This window comes from Sinohyriopsis cumingii, chromosome 11 (genome assembly GCF_028554795.1).
Source record: "Sinohyriopsis cumingii isolate HCF-2022 chromosome 11, ASM2855479v2, whole genome shotgun sequence".
Lineage (NCBI taxonomy): Eukaryota > Metazoa > Mollusca > Bivalvia > Unionida > Unionidae > Sinohyriopsis > Sinohyriopsis cumingii.
The window spans coordinates 82,789,223-82,815,932 of NC_142971.1; the positions used below are offsets into that span (position 1 = coordinate 82,789,223).

The following is a 26,710-nucleotide window of genomic DNA, read 5'->3' on the forward strand; positions in this document are numbered from 1 at the left end:
CTTTCTCGTGTCTTGATCAAGTTTCTTGCTGCAGTAAGGTTATTTTACATGACCATCCAAACATAGGATGGTAAAACAGACCATAAGATGAAAAATATCCTGTATTTACACAGCAAACACAATTGTCTTTGTATTAGATGCCAGATTTGCTTCTGAATCAAAGCTTTGAAGATTAAGTTCACTCTTGAGTACATGGGGCCCTGGGTGGATGAGATCTCTAAGGCTCTCTCCTTTACAAATCACTCTCATCTCACCTTTGCATAAAAGTAGCAACTCTCCTTGGCTAATGTGGGTATGTAAGAAAGCTTGCCAGTAGCTTCTCGTTCGTTGGTGGTTCTTCCCAAGGTTTTCCCAGGTTCTTCCATCGCCAAAAGCATGCTCCACAAAACCAAAATTAAAATCTTATGCACACTGCCCTTTTCATATGTTCACTTCCATTTTAATCACATTTATTCACATATCACTGATTGAAATATCACATTTTTCAATCACACAATGAAATATATCTGAAATTATCATAGGAAAAGAAAATCGCCATTATATAATGAATATAATTAGTTTTATTTTTTACTACATATTAGAGCAAGAATATTTTTGGAAGTTATTTGGATCAGAAAAGTTTTCTAAAGAAAATCTAGATGTTTTTTTTATTTTCACATCTTCAATAAACCATGCTCTAACTTTGTAAGCAGACAGTAAACATGCTATACATATTTTTCCTCAGAACATTTTGTAAAACAACAATATATTCAATTTGTTTTCGGACTGTATTGCAAGTGTGATTGATTCCTATTTTAATGAAGACCAATTTTTCCTAGCAAAATATTCTTCTTCGAGAATAATTCCCCAATAATAATCCATTAGGAGAACAACTACGATCTTGGAAATCCAGCCCTCCCAAGTAGTAATTTTAGATAAATGGAGCTAAAAGTTGTCCGCTGACCTATCTGCAGTATCGATACCTGGAGAAGCAAGATATGTTCATTTGTGCACCAATGGATGAAACTGTCATTTTACTTCATATGTTTTAGAGTGGAAGCATCATGCCTGAGTTGCCAAGTCTTTTATATAAGGGGAGACTACTCTATCCGACCTCCACACAGGTCGGCAGACAACGTTTAGCTCCCTTGAGCAAAAGTAGTATCTGGGAGGGCTGATTTTCACTTTCTTGGTCAGCTTTCATTGTTAGCAACATTTTTTATGTCCTATTGAGAGGCCCACAGCTATGACCAGACTAGCTCCCGTTTTCTCCAACTTTATGGAGGGACAGTGCCCAAATGTATGCCTAGATGCAAAAACAACAGCAATTTAAATATTTGCTAAAGAAGTGGAATAAAATAACACAAGAAAGAGTACATGTGATATTCTGTACCCAAGAATCCAAATTTAATCAGAATAAAAATGTATATCGTGTGTCAGTGGTAATCACCTTATATATATATATATATATATATATATATATAACATTTGTTGATGGGTGTATGAATCAGTCGATTATATGCTGGGTATTTGTACATTATCATTACAGTGGATGACAAAAAATGTTAAAACCTGGTTATGTTAAATAAAATTTTTATTCAATTTTATGTCACAAGTAAAAACTACAGTTACAAAGAAACTGTCCTTTGAGCAAAAAGCAGTTTATATGTACCTACATTATATGTTGAAATAATATGTAGCAATTCATTTACATGTCAGTTACAATGTGTTGTAGTAATGAAATGTATGATAATGAATTAATTACACTGTACTATTCAGCATCAAATATTCCATTACATATTAATTATAGCACTCACCGACTGAACAAATATAAATATTTATTACATGAAACTCAGGTTTGATACAGATAACAAAACTGAAAACCATTTTATACCAATTCCTTGATTAAAAATAAATCCACATTTGTTAATCAAAATCAAAACTATCTGCTTCATCACACAGTTTGTGTAAACATGTTTTTATCACAGACATACATTTATTGACAAAATCTATCAGAAATATTATCATTACTATGTTTAAATAAAAATAATGACAATAATTGATTACCTCACCGTAATGGCAATAACATTGTAATATACTGATGTAAAACTCAAAGTCAAAATAAACAGATACTAAATATAACTTCTGGCAGTGTTTTTATCTTAACTACATGGCACTAAGTCCTTAATGAACTCATGACTTATCAAGTTACATTCAGAATTTTGATTTTGAATTTTTTATTTTGTACTTCAAACTTTAACAGATGTGTCCATTTAAAAAAAGAATATTTTAAGAAATTCCTCCTTCTTAAACTGAGTGTACTGGCCTTTTCTTTCATTATTCTGAAAAACTGGAGACATAAGGAGAAATACAAGACTCATCTATTTGAGGCCTCAACCATGCATTTTGGGGTCTTGACCATGTATCTGAGGCCTTGACCATTTGAGGCCTTCACCTGTATCTTTGAAACCTTGACCATCAACAAAAATCTTCCTTACATTTTCAGACATTATACATGTATTCAGAACCTGTTAAATTATTAACAACATTAGCATGGGATCAAAATAGGAAAATATTATTTTAGCCATCAATAACTTGTCACATCTTAATATTTTGTACTGAAATATATTTTGTGGTCTTCACAAGGTATTTACAGAGTATGAGATAAGAGATACATATTTCTGATAGATTTTGTACTTTTATCAGATATTACCAATAAATAATACATTATGTAAATAAAAAGATAATGGAATGTAAATGGACGGAAGTAAAATATGCACAGATTCAAAATAGGTTAACAATAATTGAAACTCTGTTCAAACACAATAAGAAAAGTAATTATACATGAATACATTTCTTCCAATTGTATCTATTCAAACTTTAAGTTCGACAAATATGCTTTGTGACAGATATTCTATATTTATTTTCCTATGAGACAATATACTGGTAATTTAAATATTTACATGTACAATATATTTTGTTGATCTAGTTGAGGCAAGTCAAATACTACATGTACACCATTTCTTTAAAAGAAGAACTTTGAAACGCTACACCGTGACCGTTTTGTGAAAATTCATGTTATTTACTTATTCCCCCCATGAATGAGACAAACCTCAAAAAATGCAACTATACCAAAAAGGTTTATTTCCAGTACTGTTTTCAGAATGCAACAGGTTTGAGGTCATCACTACATGTTACAATGGATCATAACCTCATGAGGTCATCACTTCATTGCTATACACACAGGGTAGGTGATGGAATTAGTACTACCCGAGATCACTGTACTCTACTGACTCTGGCCAACATCTTACTAAATCTGTCTTCCTATCCTGATACATGTATCTTATGTGACCAAAGCACACTATCAGACCAAAATTCAAACATACAATATGCCTATATCAAACTGGTTCTCAACAACCTATGTCTCAACCTGGCCAATTCCTCTGATAGTTCCTCTCACATTTTAAGTACAGAATCCTTCATCTCTTCAAGTTTACCATACAAAAAGCTGCAAGATACTCTTCTTTGTAGAATCCCCACCGATCAAAGTGTGGTCCCACTGCTAGAATCCCCACCGATCAAAGTGTGGTCCCACTGCTAGAATCCCCACTGATCAAAGTGTGGTCCCACTACTAGAATCCTCACTGATCAACGTGTGGTCCCACTACTAGAATCCTCACTGATCAACGTGTGGTCCCACTACTAGAATCCTCACTGATCAACGTGTGGTCCCACTACTAGAATCCTCACTGATCAAGGTGTGGTCCCACTGCTAGAATCCCCACTGATCAAAGTGTGGTCCCACTACTAGAATCCTCACTGATCAACGTGTGGTCCCACTACTAGAATCCTCACTGATCAACGTGTGGTCCCACTACTAGAATCCTCACTGATCAAAGTGTGGTCCCACTACTAGAATCCTCACTGATCAACGTGTGGTCCCACTACTAGAATCCTCACTGATCAAGGTGTGGTCCCACTGCTAGAATCCCCACTGATCAAAGTGTGGTCCCACTACTAGAATCCTCACTGATCAAGGTGTGGTCCCACTACTAGAATCCTCACTGATCAAAGTGTGGTCCCACTACTAGAATCCTCACTGATCAACATGTGGTCCCTCTAGCAGAACCATGGACACTGAGGAGAAAATATGTTGCTGGACCAGGGTACAAATTTGAAATGTTTCTAATTCTTACTGGGTAATCTATCCTAAATATCCTCTAGCTACAATTCCATTTCCCCAGCTGGTTCCTACCACTCTATCATATAAGGTGTATTTTATATTTTATGTAAACAAATACATAAACATAAATCTGAAAATAAAAATACTACTGAGGTCTTATAGCAATATAGAATATACAAGCTTTGCTGATACAGTCATTTAAATTTGTCAGGTATTAATGTATATAAAATGTCTTCAACACTGGTGATGTTCAAATACTCACTTCATGATTCACAAATTGTTGTAGCATACATGCTATTTGTACGCTATCTATTCATGTATTATATCTCATTGTAATTTTTTCATAAGCTGTCTACACATGCAAAACATGTCTTTCTTATATGCTGTATATGCATGCACATTATCTCACTGTATTTATTTATATGCTATGCATGCCTCTACAATACCTGATTGCATTCGCTCATGCCACCAATTCATATTTTATTGTATTCACTCGTATGATGGCTATGTATATAGTAAATTTTACTGTATTCAATTGTGTGATCTTCTATGCATATATTTTACTGTATTCAATCACATGCAGTCTATGCATGAGCTGTTGCATTGTATTCACTCATATGCTGTCTATGCATGTCCTATATTTCAGTGTATTCACTCGTGTGCTATCTACGCATGTACTTTATTTTAGTGTATTCATTCGTAAGCTGTTTATGCATGTACTATATTTCAGTGTATTCACTCATGTGCTGTCTATGCATGTACAATATTTTGCTGTATTCACTTGTATGCTGTACATGCATGTACTATGTTTTACTGTATTCACTCAATGTTTACAAAACTAAATGATTTGTTGGCAATGATCTGCCATGGCAAACAAGTGTCTGTTTATATTCAATTAGGAAGGGAAGATCATAATCATCTGGGACAATGAAGTTTGAATATGCAAACATGTTAACAGGCTGTAAAATACAGTAATCAGTCAAATGTATTAACAGACTGTAAAATACAGTAATCAGTCCAATGTATGTGTTAACAGACTGTAAAATACAGTAATCAGTACAATGTATTAACAGACTGTAAAATACAGTAATCAGTCCAATGTATTAACAAACTGTTAAATAGAGTAATCTGTCTAATGTATTAACAGACTGTAAAATACAGTAATCAGTCCAATGTATTAACAGACTGTAAAATACAGTAATCAGTCCAATGTATGTGTTAACAGGCTGAAAATTACAGTAATCAGTCACAGGTATGTATTAACAGACTGTAAAATACAGTAATCAGTCCAATGTATGTTTAACAGACTGTAAAATACAGTAATCAGTCAAATGTATTAACAGACTGTACAATACAGTAATCAGTCCAATGTATTAACAGACTGTAAAATACAGAAATCAGTCCAATGTATGTTTAACAGACTGTAAAATACAGTAATCAGTCCAATGTATGTTTAACAGACTGTAAAATACAGTAATCAGTCCAATGTATAAACAGACTGTAAAATACAGAAATCAGTCTAATGAATGTTTAACAGACTGTAAAATACAGTAATCAGTCAAATGTATTAACAGACAGTAAAATACAGAAATCAGTCCAATGTATGTTTAATAGACTGTAAAATACAGTAATCAGTCCAATGTATGTGTTAACAGACTGTAAAATAATCAGTCCAAAGTATGGGTTACCACACTGTAAAATACAATCACCAGTCAACAACCTGTAACCAACATGGCAGGACTTTCAACAAACTGAATTTAGGAGTTACCCAGCAGCAATATCAGTCTACTGTAACTAATCCAACATTCATATATACTATCAAACAGATTATTAAAAATTAACATGAGCAAATTAACATAAGTTATTCTAACTGATTACTGCATTTTTTAAAAGCAAAATGAGTGAATCCTAGGTAAAGGAGAGTGTATCCATTTAATTAATTAGAATAGACCTTGTAGTTTGCTTTATTTCGTTGTTTTTTTTACAAGCTCATGTATTATTGACTTTTATAATGGGATGGAAATTTACCCATCAGTTCATTGTACGAATAATCCAGTCTGTACAATTCAAAATCTTGTACAGCTGTAAGTGACATCTTCTGGATACCAAATTTTCTGCAATAATTACAATTATTTTAAAAAAAAACAAATATTAACAAAATACCTTGAAATAAATCTTCCCATGCATCTAAATCAAATATTTTTAACTTAAATGGTGTTAATTAATGTTCCATGCCTGAGTCACCTGATACATGGACATGTATAAATCACAAATTAAGCCCCACAGATTGCTTAAGTTTTAACTTATTTTACACTGGCGCTGGAGACATACATAAATGATAGGTAAATATGCATGTATATTTTTAACTCATCTAAGACAAAGTGTTGGTTGATTTTAGTATCCAAATCTTACAAACTTTCATTTCCTCTTCAATTATAATTATTCCCATTTACTGCATGATGTACAGTTACAAATTTTTCATTTTTAAAGTTAAACAAGAAAAACAGTATACAGATGCTATATCAAACTAAGCAAACTTTCAAATTATCCGACATATCTAGTGCTGAATGTAGCGGGACTGAGGTCGTGACATCGAGGAAGATAATGTGCGCATGTTTTCTGCCAGCCGCTCAAACTCTCCCCACTTCTGGCTTTGAATAGTGGTCTCCAATGATTTTAATTCCTCGACATCCTGTAGACGAGCCTCGAGGGAGGAAATTTTACCACGGAGCTGGACTACCTCCTCATTCTTCAAGTCAAGCTGTAATAATAATGATAATAATAATAATAATAATAATAATAATAATAATAATAATAATAAATAATAATATTAATAATAGCAATAAATAATAATAATGAATAAAAATAAATAATGATAATAATAATAATAATAACTTAAGTCCTCCTATGGGCTGATGTTCTACTGGCAAAAATCAATTTCCAGGAATCCAAGACAAGAATATTTCTACTTTTGAACTCTGATATTATCTGAGTGATAACAAGATCTTTAAGATGGCTGCCATATTGACCCTGTCAGATGTTGATTTTTATTAGGACCTAAAAGTAACTTTGCCATTTTGTTACAAAAATGTCACAATTTCTTTTATTATGTTTCATCATCAATTTATTACAGAAGTCACCAACAATAATATACAAGGTTTTCCTTCAAACGGCAGTACTTCTGGAAACGTAAGAAAACCTAATGACCTTTCATCGCAAAATTCCGGATATAGATCTCTAATTTCTGGCCTATCAAATTCCATTTAGTTCCTCCAAATCTGCCTGATGGACACCACTATATTTCATGTTCAAAGATGTATAATTATAAGTAACATTTGCAAAGAAAATTTAACACAATTAAAAAAAATTCACCAAAATCTGACTGTGCTTAGCTTAATTTTGTTCCCATTCAACCTATCCATTTCACAATAACTCAAGGATATAAAACTTTAGGGCATATTTTAACTGTCATTCAAAGTACAGCTTTTTCTCTGCAGCTTTTGTCATCCACAAAAGTAAGTCTCACTCCAACTGTATGACAGGTGTTGGAAGAAAGTGTGATTATGGTAAATTATAGCAACAAACTGGGCTGGAGGGAACTGATGCTTTTATTGAAACACACACACACACACACACACCCGGACACAAGTTCAGAATTGTAGAAAAGGCAAGGTATTTACCTGCATGTCATAAATGGTGATAAATGGAAGCAGTGACTATGGTGCCTCAGTGGGTAATTTCCCAGACATGCAACTGAATGGACGCAGGTTTAAAACCTACCTTAAAGTCAGACCAGGAAACTTAGCATGGTGTATCAATGGGCAAGACTCAAAATACATTGGCACTAAACAACCTAACCCTGTTACTGCACCGTAAAACACCAAACCAAACCTAATTCTTGTACTGACAGGAATTTCTGTTCAGTAACAAATTTAAACTGCCATTTTCAAGTTTTTAAAGTTGGTGACATGAAGCTGTGTAGGATGATTTGTACCCTATAAAATTTGTAGTATAATGAATACTTCATCACATTGTCTACAGTCAATTCAAATATCCATGTTTCTTTTTCTTTTCGCATCATTAAGGACAGTTTATATTTCTGACCTTCCATTGTTTCAACAAAGAAAGCAATCAATTAAAGATCTGAAAATTAGATGATGCCCAATATGTCACCTAAATACTGGTATAATTGACCTCTGTATCAAGCTCGATAATATCAGTTTATTCCTGCAGGTATTGTAACACTTCCTTAACGTGTTTATGTTTTAATTTTTTAAAATACTTGCAATGGTACACAAGACTGATATAGAAATGGAAAGACAAATTAACAATGTTTTCAAATGCACATCCTTATATAAAATGTATCATCATTTAGAAATCATAATTACTCATGTTTACGTCAAGTTCAGTGGTGTCACATACAGTTATTTTGTTAGTTATTTTGGTTTGAAGCATATTTTAGTTTCCACTGTGAATGGAAAATTGTTGTCAATTTCATAATGTTACAGAATTCCTTATTATAATAATGTAGATCTCAAATCTGCCAAGTAAAGAAAATAACCCAAATCTGCCAAGTAAAAAAAAAAAAAACAAATCTGCCAAGTAAGGAAAAAAACAAAATCTGCCTAGAAAAAGAAAAAAGAAAAAAATCTGCCAAGTAAAGGAAAAAAAAAATCTGCCAAGTAAAGAAACAAAAACAAAACCATCATAGACTATGATTGATATAATGATCCAATTTTTCAAAATCACAGTCTCTTGTAATGAAGTGATAGCAACAACACAAAAATGGAAGAAAGACAGAGTTTTGATATCCACAACTGTAAGACAAAGGAGCATGGCATTGAAAAATGTAACAGCTAACCTTTTTCTGCAGATCAGCAACATGGTCGACAAGAAGTGACTTATCTCTGCGTAGCTGGATATTCTCCTTCTCACAGCTGTCCTGCATGTTTGTAAGTTCATTCATTTTCTTTCTAGCAGTAGAGATTTCATGCTCCTGTGAATTTGATATGGATTCCTTCCTTGTAACCTGTTGAATATGCAAAGTGCAAATAATATTAAAGTACTTTCTTGCAATGTGTTAGGTAGATACATTATCCTCATTTTCTTGCAAAGTGGGTTACATTCTCCTCATTTTCTTGGAAAGTGGTAAGTAGGTATATTACCCTTATTTTGTTGCAAAGTGTTAGGTAATATGTACAATGTCCTCTTTTCTTGCAAAGTGTGAAGTGGGTTACATTATCCTCATTTTCTTGCAAAGTGTTTAGGAAGTAAATTATCCTCATTTTCTTGCAAAGTGTTAAGTAGGTACATCATCCTAATTTTCTAGCAAAGTGTTAAGTGGGTTACATTTTCCTAATTTTCTTGTAAAGTGCTAAGTAGGTACATTATCCTCAATTTCTAGCAAAGTGTTAAGTGGGTTACATTTTCCTAATTTTCTTGTAAAGTGCTAAGTAGGTACATTATCCTCAATTTCTAGCAAAGTGTTAAGTGGGTTACATTTTCCTAATTTTCTTGTAAAGTGCTAAGTAGGTACATTATCCTCAATTTCTAGCAAAGTGTTAAAAAATAGGTACATTATTCTTATTTTGTTGCAAAGTGTACAATAGGTACACTATCCTCAATTTCTTGCAAAGTGTGAATAGTAGGTCCATTCTCCTTATTTTGTCGCAAAGTGTAACGTATATACATTATCGTCATTTTCTGAAAAAGAAATAGTCATCTGATGATTGGCTGATGCACCCCATCCCATGCCTATGCTATTAAAAACAATGTAAAACATAATGTTGCAAATTCAGTGACCATAATGTTTTATTCACTGACAACAGACTCAGTGGGGTGCTGCCCTTCCTCAAGTGAAATGCAAGTATGATTGATAAAAGCAGGGTGTACAAAACTTGAGAAAAGAGGGATTATTAACCTCTAATTTGAACCTCTTTGCCTGAGAACCCTCTACCCAAGCATTGAAAATCAATGAAATCTGATGCCAGTTGTACCCAGGGAACTTTGCTTATCAAGTGAAAACTGATATTTCCCCTCCTAACCTTGGATTCAAAAGGGAAGTTTGAAGAAAATGAAGCCAAAATCAACACAGACTCTATTTATAGATATATTTTCAAGTGATTCCAAAAGAATACTGTAAATTTAATTTCATGGTTATCAATGTTTGTGGGGTTTCTTTTAGTAACTTTACTTTCTTACGAAGGCTCAGCTCATGGATTGGGAAGGAAACCTGCTGTTTCTACAGAAGAATTCAGAAGGATCACTGTTCACTGAATCCTCAAATTGGATTGGGGAATGGGACCCATTGTTTCTACAGGAGGATCCTGAAAGATTTCTGTTCATTGGATCCTCAAATTTTTGGTTTCCAGCAATTAGGAAATTCATGAGGATCAATACCACATGAAAAATAGTGAATTCACAGTAACTGATTTCAATGCAATTTGATAGAAAGTGAAATATATGAAGACAAGAAAAGCTATTTTACAGTTAAGACATGAACTATTTGTAGTAGATTTTGCGACACAAACAGTTCAGACAGTTAAAAATACAAGTCTGAGATTTTATGAATTCAGTAATCTACATTGAGATTCTGTTAATCCAATAATCTACATTTCTCCAATTGACTGACACATGACAATGCTGAACATCATTTCAAATAATGCACACTACACTATTTGATATTTTTGCTTTGCAAGCTGGGATTCTGGGGTGGCAGTCTCCACAATTAAACTGTTCCTTAAAAAGAATTTATGCTTGTAAAAACATGGAATCAAGTAATCATGCAGACCCAACCCTCCTAAACTTGTGAAATAGTTACCGACTGTACACTCTAAACCACATTCATCTCTATATGATAAGAGTGAGTTTAATTTAATGTTATCTACCGCTTCCTGTAGTTCTAGACATTTTTCTTGCTCTTTCCGCAGCTGCTCCTTGATGTATTCCAGTTCAAATCTTGCTTCTTTTTCCTTGTCCTTCAGCTGTAGCATATTTGCCACTCCTGTGCTGTGTCGCGCCTCATTCTCTTCTCGTAGGTTTCTCTCCTGAAAGAAAAGATAACTCTATATTGTATAAATGTACCATTAACTTCACATGTAAAATTTTGGCTCAAAACTTGCAATACATGTCTTTCATAATATCCCTCTTTTAACATTGATTTCATCTAATTCATGAATGTCTATTTAGGTCACAAAATATTGCAAAATGCAAAACAATCCATAATTTTAAGGTCATTGTTTTACTTGTACTGCAAGGACATTCAATGTATCTTTGTACAGCAAAAATCCATATTTGCCTGTTCTAAAGATATTAATACAAAAATATCTAATGACAATGATGATTGGCATGGAATAGTTCATTACACTTCCAACTAGAGGTTTCCTCTCTCTCTCTCTCTCTCCCTCTCTCTCTCTCTCTATATATATATGCACACAAACACATGACCTGACAATATTTCTGATTCATTGGTCCAGGTCCAGCAGGACCCATGTCATTACAAGCCAAGTAACAGTCCTACACCTAAGTCTGATGGCAAATATTTACTATGGTGCATTAAAATAAATGAAAGGCATGAAAAATATTTTAAAAAACTAATGCAAACTCAAATTCAGACTACTACTTTATTGTTTATTTAATCATCTTATTTTACAATTATAAAATCACATGACCAAGCCTTTTATTGGTGTTTGAATCCCAGTGTCTTGGTTAACTTAAAACTTCAAGTCTAACATTCTCATCACCAGACCAAAATATTAGACAACCAAATAGAACACATTGGCCATTCAAAGCTTGTTTAGCGAGATTATCTGAGTTTCCTCCAAAATTGCCACCCAGTTTTAGCTATTTTGACATTGTTGTGGCCAACTCAGAGTACTTAGCTAAACTTAAATGAACTTTTGTCTTGGCCCTTGAAGTGTATATGGCAACTGCTGTGTTTTCTCAGAAGAACGCAGTCAGTGTGGAATGGTCTCAGGACAGAAATTAACTAGTTTTGGTACTTCAAATACAGTGAATAACTGGTTAAACACTCAGCCTTGTAAACTCCCAGGCAATGAGAGTATTGATGATTGAGATGGTTATGTTATTTTAATAACCTAAATGATACAAGTACTTTGATCACAGCTTGTGTCACGTGTTATTAATGGGTGCCTTTAACAAGGCATTTCAACAAAATTGGTTAATACTGGCCACCATGTATAGCCTGTCGTGTGCTGAAAAATGGCGTTAAACCCTACAACAACAACAACAAAAAACTGGCTGACTCGGAGCTTGCCGTTCATGATGAACAAAACAATAGAATCTAATTTTCATCATACCTGACAACCCATGGCCAAGTCTTTCTCCAGTGATCTATTAAATAGATTCTTGCCTTCACCAATCAATGAATACTTAAACAGCCTCATAGCATTTAGAATATACAATAAGTCCATATCGTGATGCTAAGAACAGACAAAATATCATTGATAAATACTGAGCTTTGATGGTTATCACCATATTGCATGCATTGCATTTCTTGTTCTTGTTTACACCACTAGTTTTCAACTATAACTTCCACTTGTATCAGTACAGATTTACTACTCTTTTCATATATTTCAAGTCTTAAAAACACATTTTCTTCAATCTATAGGAACAAAAAAGACATTAAATGTTCAATGACTAGTACTGTTTACATATGACCAGTTTGCAGCTACAATGGATTGATTCCCAATCTCAGACCACAGGAATTTTCAGGCCTTGATATGTATATACTGAAGCCTATCTGGGCTACAACCCCTCTAAAACACAAATTCTTTTTGAAACAAGAGAAATATTATTTGGTCCCAAATATTTCCTTATTTAATTTCAATAAAACTTGTTAAACTTAAAGCCATCAGTTGTGAAAATGTAAACACATTTTTAATTTAATTTTATTTTTACACTGAACCCCATAAAATTGAAACTTGTTCATAATATGGTCTGGTAGAGCTGCTTAAACCTAATTATGAGGTCAGTCAATGATCTGGAATAACCTGAAGTCATGTGTGAAGTAAAGGCAGCTAATGATCTGGAGTAACCATAAGTCATGTGTGAAGTAAAGGAAGCCAATGATCTGGAATAACCTAAAGTCATATGTGAAGTAAAGGCAGCCAATGATATGGAGTAACCATAAGTCACATGTGAAGTAAAGACAGCCAATGATCTGGAATAACCTGAAGTCATGTGTGAAGTAAAGGCAGTCAATGATCTGGAGTAACCATAAGTCATGTGTGAAGTAAAGGCAGCCAATGATTTGGAATAACCTGAAGTCATGTGTGAAGTAAAGGCAGCCAATGATTTGGAATAACCTGAAGTCATGTGTGAAGTAAAGGCAGCCAATGATCTGGAATAACCTGAAGTCATGTCTGAAGTAAAGGCAGCTAATGATCTGGAGTAACCATAAGTCGTGTGTGAAGTAAAGGCAGCCAATGATCTGGAATAACCTAAAGTCATATGCGAAGTAAAGGCAGCCAATGATCTGGAGTAACCATAAGTCACATGTGAAGTAAAGACAGCCAATGATCTGGAATAACCTGAAGTCATGTGTGAAGTAAAGGCAGTCAATGATCTGGAGTAACCATAAGTCATGTGTGAAGTAAAGGCAGCCAATGATTTGGAATAACCTGAAGTCATGTGTGAAGTAAAAGCAGCCAATGATTTGGAATAACCTGAAGTCATGTGTGAAGTAAAGGCAGCCAATGATCTGGAATAACCTAAAGTCATATGTGCAGTAAAGGCAGCCAATGATCTGGAGTAACCTGAAGTCATGTGTGAAGTAAAGGCAGCCAATGATCTGGAATAACCATAAGTCATGTATGAAGTAAAGCAAAGCTGACACAGGTTAGCATAGGTGTAAATAAGTGGAGACTAAACTGAGAGCATTTAAAATTACTTGCTTGTAATACAGTGCTAGTAGTTTTGCAAATCAAAGGAAATATTTATTTGCAAATTATCAAAGTCCAATACTAGTCACCTTCAAAATCTTCAATCAACTTTAAACACAAACAATGCTCATTATCTCATCTTTTACATTCTGACGACAAAAACAAAATTTTGGAACAATATTCTCAGATATATACCAGTCTAACAGCATTATATTAGGCAAATTTACATAAAAGTACATGTGCATCAGATCAAATAAAATTCTCTAAACACTTTTGCTATAAAATGTCAATAGAAACAAAATCAATATATTAAGGAAACATAAAGCAGGCACTAATCAGCATACATGTTATACTATAGCTAAGGGGAAATAACTGATTACAAATCAATTTCTGTTTTTGAAAACCTTAGTAAAATGAAAACTCTTCAAATCAAACTTTTACTTGGTCCCTTGTTGTAATTTTGGTCTCATGAGGTTTCCCTGTATGAAGTAAATATGAGAAAATTTTCATTCAACAATTAGAGCAAATTTCAGACCTTTTCATAAAATTAAAATTCCATTTTAATTCTGCAGATTTTAAAGTAGGCAATCCATATGATTCTTAAATGAAACATTTAATTCTTTGATTAATCAGCTTAAACTAGTTTCACTGATTTATATTGGTCTGAATATTTGTCACCCATGATTTGATCACAAACTTTAAAACAAACAGGTTTCCCATGCAAAGTTAGGACTTCATGAAAAAGCAGCATTAATATAGCAACTGCATTCATCAAAACATCATAAGAATTAAAAATAAATAAGACACCTTTTTTACAAAAATGAGTTTGGTACTGAAAGACACTTGTGAGGGGCTAAATGTGTTAAAATTGTCAAAAGTTAACCATTAACAGAAAATGACGGCAACCTGCATTCAGCTTTACTAGTATGTAAGTACATATACATCAGGATATTTCTCTGAAAAGTCTGTCCATTCATGACATCATGCTTAATCAAAATAATCAAAGACTAGTCAGAAAAGTAAAATGGCTAAGTTTTTTATAATGAACTATCAAATGTGAATGATTAAAGTTTTCATTTTTTAAACTCTTTTTGGAATAAAATCTTATAAAGAAAATGAAAATATATAAATAAAATATTTTAGTGAATATAGACTTCGATAGTTTAGTTCAACCCAAAATGCCCATACATAAATGCCAGTCATATGATCCACACATTACAAGCAATTTACCTAACTATATGAAAATGACATCAACCACACAAAAATGTAGAATGTGTCACCTACTAAATAAAACTGACAACTGTCATCAGATTTCAACCAATTTCCAACACTACTGTTGACCACAGTGTTTCCATTACATGCAAGCAGTTGAAAAATGGAAGCTTTTTTTAGCCAATTGTTTTAAAGCTTAAACTTACTGTCTTAAAATCACAACATTTTCCCAACTATTTCAAACATTTTACCTGTTACAAATCTTTCTAAATAAACACCCATCAAATAATGCTGTTTTCAAGGGTACGAAGCCTGTTCCATACCAATATGAAAACAACAGTAGACTATTACACTCACTTGATGTTGCACTGAATGTAAAAACAGAAAGTTAATTGCTAACTTTAGTAAAATCTAAACGTTATCTAAATATATTGATTGTGAAAATAACAACAGTTTATATTAAACAAAAAGATTAATGATAGAAAAGGAACATTTATGCAATTCCATTTAAAACTGCTGTGGAACAAGACACCAGAGTGGGACTGAGATTGTTCACCTGGCTTTCATCATCAAAATAGTCAACTGCGAAGCATTCAGCCAAGTAATCTAAAGAAGTGGAATACTTTCAAACGAAGTCATTCAAATTCGGTTGAACATGTTAAGTTACTGAGAACGTAACTGTGCAAATAAAATGGGTCCTAATGCCATAAAATGTCCAATGTCTAATTTATTAAAATTCACTAGAATGTCATTGTTTCAAGTTATCTGTATTTTTGGCACTGGTGGTTATATCAAATAGCAGATCAGAATCATTTAAACAAACATAAAGGGCTTCCTGAGGGTGCCTTTTATCAAACTTGGTCAAATTTTGTAAATGTCATCAATTAATGATAACACAACATTCAACAAGATTCTTATGCTTAAACTGAATGTAAATCAATACATTGCTGGAAAATAAAAAAAATGTAGGGTTGTTTTCTGTTTATTAAAGCAAACAAATTATTGAGGAAAACAGTGAAGGCAATAATCCCTATGATGATGGCATTCCAGAGTTTCATTATCTGCCATCTACTAAGATGGACTCAATGAAAGTTGTTTTAATTTCATTTAGTAATATTGGCCAAACGTAACAGCAGTTTAATGTTACAAAGGAACTGACAGGCCTTTATGTCAAGATACTCTGTCAAATTTGGTCAATTTCTTTCAAACAGTCTTTTAACTTGGTATATTAGAAGCCATATTATATAACAAATGAGTATAATTTTTATGGGGCATATTAGATAGCCAAATAAAAACTATTTTTCGAAAGGCATATTAAACAGTCAATCAACATTATTTGTATAAAGGCATGTTAGATTGTCAATAAGCATTGTTTTTTATAAGGGCATATTAGATAGCCAATCAACATAATTTTATAAAGACATTTAAACAGCCAATCAAAATTATTTTTATAAAGGCATATTAGACAGCCAATCAATTCTTTTTTATAAATGCATATTAATCAGCCAATCAAAATTATTTTTTATAAATGCATACTAAATAGCCAATCAAAAATATTTTTATAAAGGCATATTAGATAGCCAATCAAACTTATTTTTATAACGGCATATTAGATAGCCAATCAGTATTATTTGTATAAAGGCAAAAGCCATGGGTGGCAGTCTACTCTTTCAAATTTTGCATAGGGTTAGATTTTCAAAAAGAGAAAGAATTTCCCAGGTTTTTTCACTTGGGTTTATACTGGCTGTTTAAGAAAAGACACTGTATCTCTTAGGAATTGTTAAATGAAATTTTAATTCTCTTTATTTTGATACATAATTAATGGGTTTAAGATGGGTTATTGTGTATACAGCTTGGCCTTACTTCTGATGTGCACTTATAAAAAAAACTGAAAGATCCGTTTGGTAGTTTTCACTTCCGTGACTTCAGAGGTAAATTGAAAAAAGAACAGACAATCATTTTTTTAATATTTATATATCTGGTAATACATTCATTGTACTTTCATAGACTGGTATTGTTTAGTCAGGCAAATTTGTATGGCCCTGTTTTAATAAATGCTACCATTAATGTACTTTAGATTAATTCAGTCTGATCTCTTGAACACATGCGAGCAGTAATTTTGGTTAGCTGTGTGCTTATGTCATGTACAATTTCCACAAATACAGTATCCAAAGACTTTCCAGCCACAGTACATGAAAGTAACATAGAGGTATGCCAACATTCTCTCCAATGTGCATATTTCAAATGAAGCTAACATCACCTTACACCTGTCACTCTCTCAGAAGATTATAATATCTACAGAGCACCACAATCATGCCAAGATATCTAAGTTTGGTCAAATTGTGGGGGGAGTGGCTTTGGAGACAAAATCATTCAAGGCATTTTTTTACTTTTGTATTAAAAGTTGGATGGCAAACCCTTAACTATTCAAAAATTTTTTAAAGGCCTTCATGTAAGCATGCCCTCTGAAAGCAAAATTTATTCTTTGTCAAACAGCGATGTAGAAATATCACTTAACAGTATTCATCTCTCAGTAAAGATGTTCAGCTTTACAAAATGGTTTAACAACTGCACTCATCCTTTAAAATCCACACTTGGCACTAAAATGTATCTAGATAGTTATGGCATTCCAATAATTTCTTCCAGTCTCTAAGTATAATTCTGAGATATTATTTCAGACATTGAAGTGGTGCTATTTTAGCACCTTGTATAACACATACTCCACTTTATCTATTTTTAGGATCATGGATATTTCAATAATTCTTTCCCTTCTCTACCCTTAGGATAGTTCAACACATTCGGTGCTGGATCTATTTTTATGATCATGGATATTTCACTACATTCTCACCCTTCATTACCTTTAGGTTCATGAATATGACATAGTTTAACACACTCTATGCTTTGTCTATTTTTGGGATTATGGATATTTAAATACCGTCTCTCCCTTCTCTACTGTTAGAATCATGAATATGACAAAGTTGAACACATCCTGTGCTTTGTGTGTTTTTAGGATCATTATTATTGTAGTATACAACACATCCTGTGCTTTGTCTGTTTTTAGGATCATGATTATTGTAGTATACAACACATCCTGTACTTTGTCTGTTTTTAGGATAATGATTATCACAGTATACAACACATTTTGTGCTTTGTCTATTTTTAGGATCATGATTATTGTAGTATACAACACATCCTGTGCTTTGTCTGTTTTTAGGATAATGATTATCATAGTATACAACACATTCTGTGCTTTGTCTACTTTCATATGGACATATTTGGTACAATATTTGATTCACTTTATGGACACTTGTCAGACAAATTACCTGCAAGAAGAAGCATGTTTAGATTCCCCCATGTCCTACATATATACAAAAGTAATTTTCAAAATCGAATCTATGATAAAAGTTTCATGTACAGGGTGGGGGTCAATTGGATTATAAGTTAATATGCAAGGTAAGAGATACACATGAAATACTCACAAAATCTCCAACTTGTAAATTCTAAGATGAGTGAAGATAAATCAAACTTTAAAAAAGTTTCTTTAAAGACAAACATTTATCTGTTGCACATTTAGCTGCATAGTACAATGCTAATTCATTCATATTGCTCTCGGGATTAATTTCAACATTTTTACAAGATAAATGTTTCAAATCAAAGAATAACTGATTTATTATATTTTCTGAATAACTCTAAAGTTCTACAAGGTTAAAGTTACTAAAGGCATTTAGTTACTTCTGAATGTCAAGTGGTTTCTATTTAGTTGTGCCAAGAAGATTCTGAATTAACATCAATAGTCCAAAAATATTAAAAAAATACATGTACAATAATTGCACATATGGCTTCAGAATCTAATTAAAAATCTACTTACGCATATCAATTAGCAAATATCAAATTCATCACAAAGACAATGAGTCTCAAAGTTCATCAAGCAATCAAGTACCTTTTGTTTGATTGTACTGAAATAAACACAGGATATAAATCTAGGCAAATACAGATATCAGTAAAACAATTTAAAAAATCTCTACACTTTTTGCTTAGCTCCACCTCCCCTGGGAAACAAGTCTTGGCATATATAGACAGACATGTGAAAAATAATAAAATACTATGTCTACACTTTTCCTTTAGCACCCCCCAACCCAGCCCACAGGACAGAAGTCTTGGCATATTCAGACATCGTTAAAACAATAAAATAACATGCCTACAATTTTTAGTTTAGCCCCTCCCCCATCAGGAATAGGACATGGGTTCTGCCTTTATTAAAATTTCACTAAGAAGATTCAGGCATTGTACTGGACACTTTATTGTTTCCAAAGCTAAGGGCTTTATCAAATAAACCAAAGAAGAAAGAAAATAAATATTTACTAACTCCTAATCTGTGTGTCTTTTGTGAAAAATACTTATCAAAGTATAATTAATTCTTTATTAGCATTATCTCACCCTTTCAAGCTGTTTTTCAAGGTCAATCACTTGCTGGTTTAGCACAGCATTTTCCCGAACAATCTGTGAGCTATCATCTGACACTTTTGCTCGTAGATGGCGCTCTTGTTCAGCAGAAAGCTCAGCCTCCTTCAGCCTTTGCCGCAGACCCCTTATCTCCTCCTACAATGCATGTGAAAATTAATTTTGAAATGAAAAACAACAAATCATGAAAAATAATTTTCATTATTAACATTACTTGTTTTCTGGTGTCCCTAACAAATTAAGAAATGCAACAGTACAAGCTGGCCAAAATAAAAGCCGGATATAGAGAACTGCAAATCTTTGTCCAGCAGCCTGGAATAAGATCCTGCTTTTGCTAGACAAGTAAGAGATTTTGTCACATGCCACAAACCCTGTAGCAAAATTATCTTATATTGACATTAGAACCAAAATTTCATACATGTCCCCAAAGAATATTTCAGATATTTTTGGTTCTGTACTTTTTAAAAAATAAACTTGTCATTTACAGATAGCCTCCTACAGATAATATCGGCTTTTGTTAAAAGTATCCATTGGTCGCCCATTCATGTAAAGACAACTATTGAAATTACCCACTGGTTGCTCTCTAATGTAAAGACTTCTGCTAAAAATACCCATTGGTCTCCCACTTATGTAAAGACTTCTATTGAAAGTATTCACTGGTTGTGTACTTAAAGATTTCTATTAAAAGAACCCATTGGTTGCCCACTTAAATAAAAACTTCTATTAAAACTACCCATTGTTTTCCAACTTATGTATAGACGTCTATCAAAAGTACCCATTTTTTGCCCACTTATCTAAAGACTTCTATTAAAAGTATCTATTGGTTTCCCACTTATGTAAAGACTTCTATTGAAAGTACCTATTGGTTGCCCACTAATGTAAGGGTTTCTACTATAAATACCCATTGGTTGCCCACTTATGTATAGACTTCTATCGAAAATACCTATTCGTTGCCCACTTATGTAAAGACTTTACCAAAAGTACCAATTCATTCAATAATCACTCTTAAAGCACATTCATAAACTTGATACATGTCAGTCAATTTGATATATGTCATGCAATATTGTACACAGCTCAGTCATTCTGATACACAAGTCAGTAATTTTGATACACATAAGATAATTTGGTACAAATGTCAGACAACATGACCCAAATCAATCAACTTAATATATAGATGTGACTTTGGATACATAGAATTTTGCAGCATTCAATAATATTTATGTTACCATGGAGACAAGGTAAGCAGTAAACTTAAGGATACTTATCCATAGGGTTCAGAACATGTGCCTTATGACTTTGCAATTCAGTCAGTCATCATACATAGCAACATATGCCTTGTGACTTTGCAATCCAGTCAATCATACATATCAACATGTGCCTTGTGACTTTGCAGTTCAGTCAGTCATCATACATAACAACATGTGCCTTGTGACTTTGCAATCCAGTCAATCATACATAGCAACATGTGCCTTGTGAATTTGCAATTCATTCAGTCATCATACATAGCAACATGTGCCTTGTGACTTTGCAATTCAGTCATCATACATAGCAACATGTGCCATGTGACTTCGCAATTCAGTCAGTCATCATATACAACATGTGCCTTATGACTTTGCAATTCAGTCAGTCATCATAGTTAGCAACATTTGCCTTGTGACTTTGCAATTCAGACAGTCATCATACATAGCAACATGTGCCTTGCAACTTTGCAGTTCAGTCAGTCACCATACATAGCAACATGCGCCTTGTGACTTTGCAATTCAGTCATCATACAATGCCACATGTCCCTTGTGACTTTACAATTCTGACAGTCATCATACAGAGCAACTTTAAGTCAGTGGTATTTTCATACCCTTTCCCAAGCTGAAAAGAAATTTAGACAACACATTTCTGTGGATGTCATGTAGCCGATTTAAAGTAAAACATGAGTCCCTTGAAGAGTTTGACATTCTACTATCAGAAAACAATTTCCAGCAATTTAAGACAAGACCTTTTCTAAATTATTGAATGTTAAAACAACCTCTAGTATTCTTCAGTGATAATAATTTAAAATTAGCCATTATGGAAGTCATACTAGAAATAAAATCTGAACCATTTTCATTTAAAACAAACCAGATACCATTATAAAGCTTCTGGTGAGAACGTTTTGATATGACCATCCATTCAGGAGAATTAGTTACAAAAATGTCAATATGTACACAGTGGAAGACATCTGAAGTCTGGTTTTCATTCTGTACAAAACTGGACATCATAATCAGTCTTCTGTCAGATTAGTGCCATTTTCATTCTGTACAAACTGGACATCATAATCAGTCTTCTGTCAGATTAGTACCATTTTCATTCTGTACAAACTGTGGACCTCATAATCAGTCTTCTGTCAGATTAGTGCCATTTTCATTCTGTACAAATTGGACCTCATAATCAGCCTGTCAAATTAGTGCCATTTTCATTCTGTACAAATTGGACCTCATAATCACTCTTCTGTCAGATTAGTACCATTTTCATTCTGTACAAACTGGACATCATAATCAGCCTTCTGGTGAAAACCCACTGTTGCTATGACTTTCTATCAAGAAGGTGCATCATTAAGATTTCAAAATGGCCATTATGGTGGCCATGTTGGAGATAAAATCTGCACTAACATAAATTTCAAAATGTTGCTGTGTTGGCCATATTGGATTTTATATTGGTACCACTTTCATTTAGTTCAAATGAGACAGAAATCTGTAGTGAAAACTCTATGCTGATGTGACCATCCATTCAGGTGGAATCGTGATAAGATCTTCAAGATGCCTTCTTTGGTGATCATACTAGGTGACATCATTATTATTTAGGACCAACCAGACACCATCAAGTCTGTTCTGGTTAACATACAATGCCAATATGACTTTCCATTCAGGAATGGTGTTAAGATTTTCAAGAGCACATCAGTGTCCACAACACTGAATATCTGGTCAACACCATTTTCATTTAAAACCAATTAGACAATACAAAATGTTTTTTATTCAAAACACCATGTTGATATGACCACCTATTCTAGAGGAGAAGCATTAACAAGTTTTTCCTGATGGTTGCAGTGATAGCCATAGTGGCTGTCCATTCAGAATCTTCATAATTTAGCACCACATTGTGATGTATGTGTGTAAAGTTCCTCAGCAATCCTCCAAGTAGTTTAGGAGAATTAGTGATAACAAGCATGTGCTAATGGATTGATGACAGACAACATGTCTGTGACCAGTGGAACTAAAGACTGGACAAAATTAATACACATGCATATGTTCCAAGGTGTGTTAATGTTAATGTAAACTAAATTTTCACACTGATAATAATCTCTCTCCATAAACTGCCTAAATGAATCTACTTCTACCCATGCCAGATCTACACTACAGGAAATATTTTGTAGGTCCAATTAGAACAAAATTTTGCAGTAGTAGTAGTTATTTTTGTATATCATCATGATCCTCACTGTCATCATCATCATCATCATCACAGGTGTTTGCAGCTGATTTGAAAGCTGCATGACTTAAAATACCAGCTAAAAATTCAGCAGTTTTAAGAATTTTGAGATAGTGGTAAATCATCCTTCATCTTTCTTCCCAGCATCATAATTTACATTTACATCATCTTTATCTCATTCTAATACTGATCTGATGTGTTTTTTTCTGACTTTGCTTGACTTTTGCCAACTCGTACCAAAATATCTAAACTCTACAAGACATTGCTTTTTTCAACATGCATTCACTACTGAAAAAGTTCATTTTCTGTCTCTGTAAAAGTGTTTGCCTGAATGCTAGAAAAGACTTTCATACTGTTATATTACAATACATAATGTACATATCGTTCTATCCCAGTATATGATGCATATGATGTACATATAGTTATATTACTACATATACTGTATATACTGGTACATTAATGTACATCTTTCTACATTACAGAATATAATGTACAAACTCTACATAGCTAAATTACTGTACATAATGAACATATTGTTATTTAATGTACATACTCGAAGATCTGAAGTGACTTTATCCTGCAGGTTGACAGTGCTGTTGTAGTATTTCTCTTCCAGGGATTTAAGTTGGGTCTCCACACTCAGGAGTTCTGAACGCTTCTCCTCCAACGCAATCTGTGTCATCTTGTGCTGCTCTACTCGCTGTTCTAGCTGCAGAGGAAAATAAAAGCCTTAGCAAATGCTGCTCAAAGATAGGTATCAATAAAAAGGACAAACATTCATAAATGACAGTCAATGTAACAACATGAAAAAAAAACAACAGGGTACATGAATACTTTATTCATATTTCCTTTACGTCTGGAGTCAGTGGCAGATAAAACTTAAAAACTTTATTGGTATGTTTCCCTCTTTCATTATTATGTGTTCAATAAATTGATTTTTTGGAATGCCACATTTACACAAGAGCACAATAGGAACAATTAACTGCAAACAATTTAAGATCCTATTATTAATCTTAAATTTTGAGTAAGTATTCCACAACATCTTATCTGTACCTCTATAATAATGCAATGCCCAACATGTCCCTTCCCCATACACACACTATTTAGAAAAATTGGTCAGATATAAATTTAAACTTAAACACTCTCAATGAAATAGCTGCCAACAGCTTAAGCATATCAGGCAAAAATGCAGCTCCTGAAATGCTTTGTGGTGCATTAACTTGATCATGAGAGAAGAATAGCTTATTACGCCTGAAGGTCCCTCTTTATAAAGCTACTCAGTATACCACCGCTACTCAGTATACCACTGTTTCACTTATCATTTATGGTCATGAATTTCACACTGTTCATGAATCTTATACTGGTCTTGAATCTCATAGTGGTTTTGAATCTCATAATAATGGGCATGAATCTCATCATAATAGTCATGAATCTCACACTGGTTGTTAATCTCATAATATTAGTCATGAATTTCATCATGCTGGTCATGAATCTCCTCATAATAGTCATGAATCTCATACTGGTTGTTAATCTCATAATACAGATTGTAGAATGTAATCACGTTGGTCATGTCTCATCAAACTTGTCATGTATCTGACCTTACTGGTCATGGAACTCAATATAATAATTAGGAATCTCATCTTATTGGTTGGACCCCAAGTGGTCTAAAGTACTTGCCTTTACCAATCACTGCCATTTACCTCTGTCTGTGTGGGTTCAAGTCTTGGACTCTGCCAATGTGGGTATATGATAAAGCTGCCAGTAGCTTCTTGTGGGTCAGTGGTTTGTACTGGGGTTTTTACCAAGTTCTTCCTCCACCAGTATTACAGACCAACATATACGGTCTTACACTGAGAAACCCAAAAACAACAACATCATCATATTGTTCATGAATCTCTTCATGTTGGTCATAAATCTCATCACACTAGTCGTGAATCTTACCATAACAGTAATAAATCTCACAGCGATCATGAATCTCATCATACTGGTCATGAATCACATACTGATCATATCATCATGTTGGTCATGCATCTCACTATGTTGGCCATTTAATCTCATGACACTGGTCATGAATCTCATCATGTTGGTAATGAATCTCATCACATTTGTCATGAATTTCATTATTCTAGTCATTAATCTTATATTGGTCAAACCTGGTTTACAACTTCTTTAAAAAAAAATATTTCAAGGCAAAATGAAAACTCTCTGTCTTTCACTGCTCTATCAGAATACAATTTTGTTGGAACAGTCTTCAGAATCGAGCCCTCTTTGAGTAAGGTCCCTTTATAACGCAGTTCACTTTTCTGACTCCCCTGAATAGCCTCACAAAGAGGGTGTACTTTATTAATACAATAATAACTATCTTTAAAATATGTAGGTCACAATCTTCTGCCTTAAAATGTACCTGACTTTTGAGGCTGGTAATTTTGACTTCTGCATTTCTCAAAGCCATGCCACTCTTCTCCAACTCATCACGTGCTTGAAGCATATGCCCGTCCTTTTCTGACAGTCTCCCCTCCAGTCCCACGATGTTCTTCTTCAGTTGGATTATCTCATCCATCAACATTCTCTTGTCCCGGGTGCGGGCATCTGAAAATGGTTGTGATTCAATTCAATATTATGCATTTTAAATACAGTTATGACTATGTTCTGCAGAATTATTACTCATTTAAGTCTCTTCTAGAATCCCTCTAAGGGACTGAAACTCTACTGGCCAAAAAGAATTTTGAAGAATCCAATATAAAACAATTGATTCCTTTTACCTGCAGAGTGCCGAAACTGTCACTGATAATCTGGAGCAATCAATATTTTCAAGATTGCCGCTATGGTAGTCATATCAGTTGTAAGACTGGCACCATTTTTGTTTAGGACCAGCTATATCTTTATAACAGCGTTCTTTTGCATACCAGAGCCCAGCAACATGGCATCAATTGCCCACTGAACTTAGACACAAAGACACAGTGATCCCATTCAAGAGTGCTCTTAAAACTCACTTTTTTTGACTGAAAGAACAAACTTAAAGACCTAATAATGTTTCCTACCTTAAATATTTTCAGCATGTTTTTTGCGTTTTCTAATTTTATGGTGTTTGTTTTTGTAATTATATCATTATATATGTTTTTTATGTTATAAGTGTTGTCTAATGTTGTAAAGCGCTTAGAGCTTCTGAAGATTATGTGCTATACAAAGTCCTCATTATTATTATTAGTAGCAGTAGTAGTAGTATTATAAGAAGTCTTTTAATGAAAACATATGTTGATATGACTACTCATACAGGAGTAGCAATAATAAGAATTCAAGATGGCTATTATGGTGGCCATGTTTGAGATAAGGTTGTCGCCATTTGCAATTAGGTTTTAGTTTAGCTTGGGTTGCTGTCTGTAGTCTAGCAACATAAGTAATTTACTCAGTGCTGAGGCAAATAGAGTAAAGTGCCTTGCCCAAAGACACACCATGGTAGCCAAAGGCTGGGCTAATCCAATGGCAGGATTTAAACCTGTACCCTTTCAGAAGCAAA

At 33.6% G+C, this 26,710-nt stretch overlaps 1 protein-coding gene across 4 annotated transcripts in view; it reads right to left on the bottom strand.

Moving 5' to 3' along the window:
• Nucleotides 1-1,555: 1,555 nt before the first annotated feature.
• LOC149788862 (uncharacterized) overlaps nt 1,556-26,710 on the bottom strand; it is a 39,585-nt gene continuing 14,430 nt past the window's right edge. For 3 of the 4 annotated variants that reach the window (XM_089974976.1, XM_089974974.1, XM_089974977.1), the window contains exons 6-12: nt 25,598-25,782; nt 23,747-23,902; nt 19,714-19,875; nt 18,756-18,776; nt 11,050-11,208; nt 9,024-9,191; nt 1,556-6,923 (exon numbers count right to left, since the gene is read on the bottom strand). In XM_089974976.1, coding sequence (XP_089831102.1) covers nt 6,720-6,923; nt 9,024-9,191; nt 11,050-11,208; nt 18,756-18,776; nt 19,714-19,875; nt 23,747-23,902; nt 25,598-25,782 — 1,055 coding nt within the window. In that variant the 3' untranslated portion in view covers nt 1,556-6,719. The remainder of the gene's footprint in view (nt 6,924-9,023; nt 9,192-11,049; nt 11,209-18,755; nt 18,777-19,713; nt 19,876-23,746; nt 23,903-25,597; nt 25,783-26,710) is intronic. The other variant, XM_089974975.1, reaches the window with a different exon arrangement.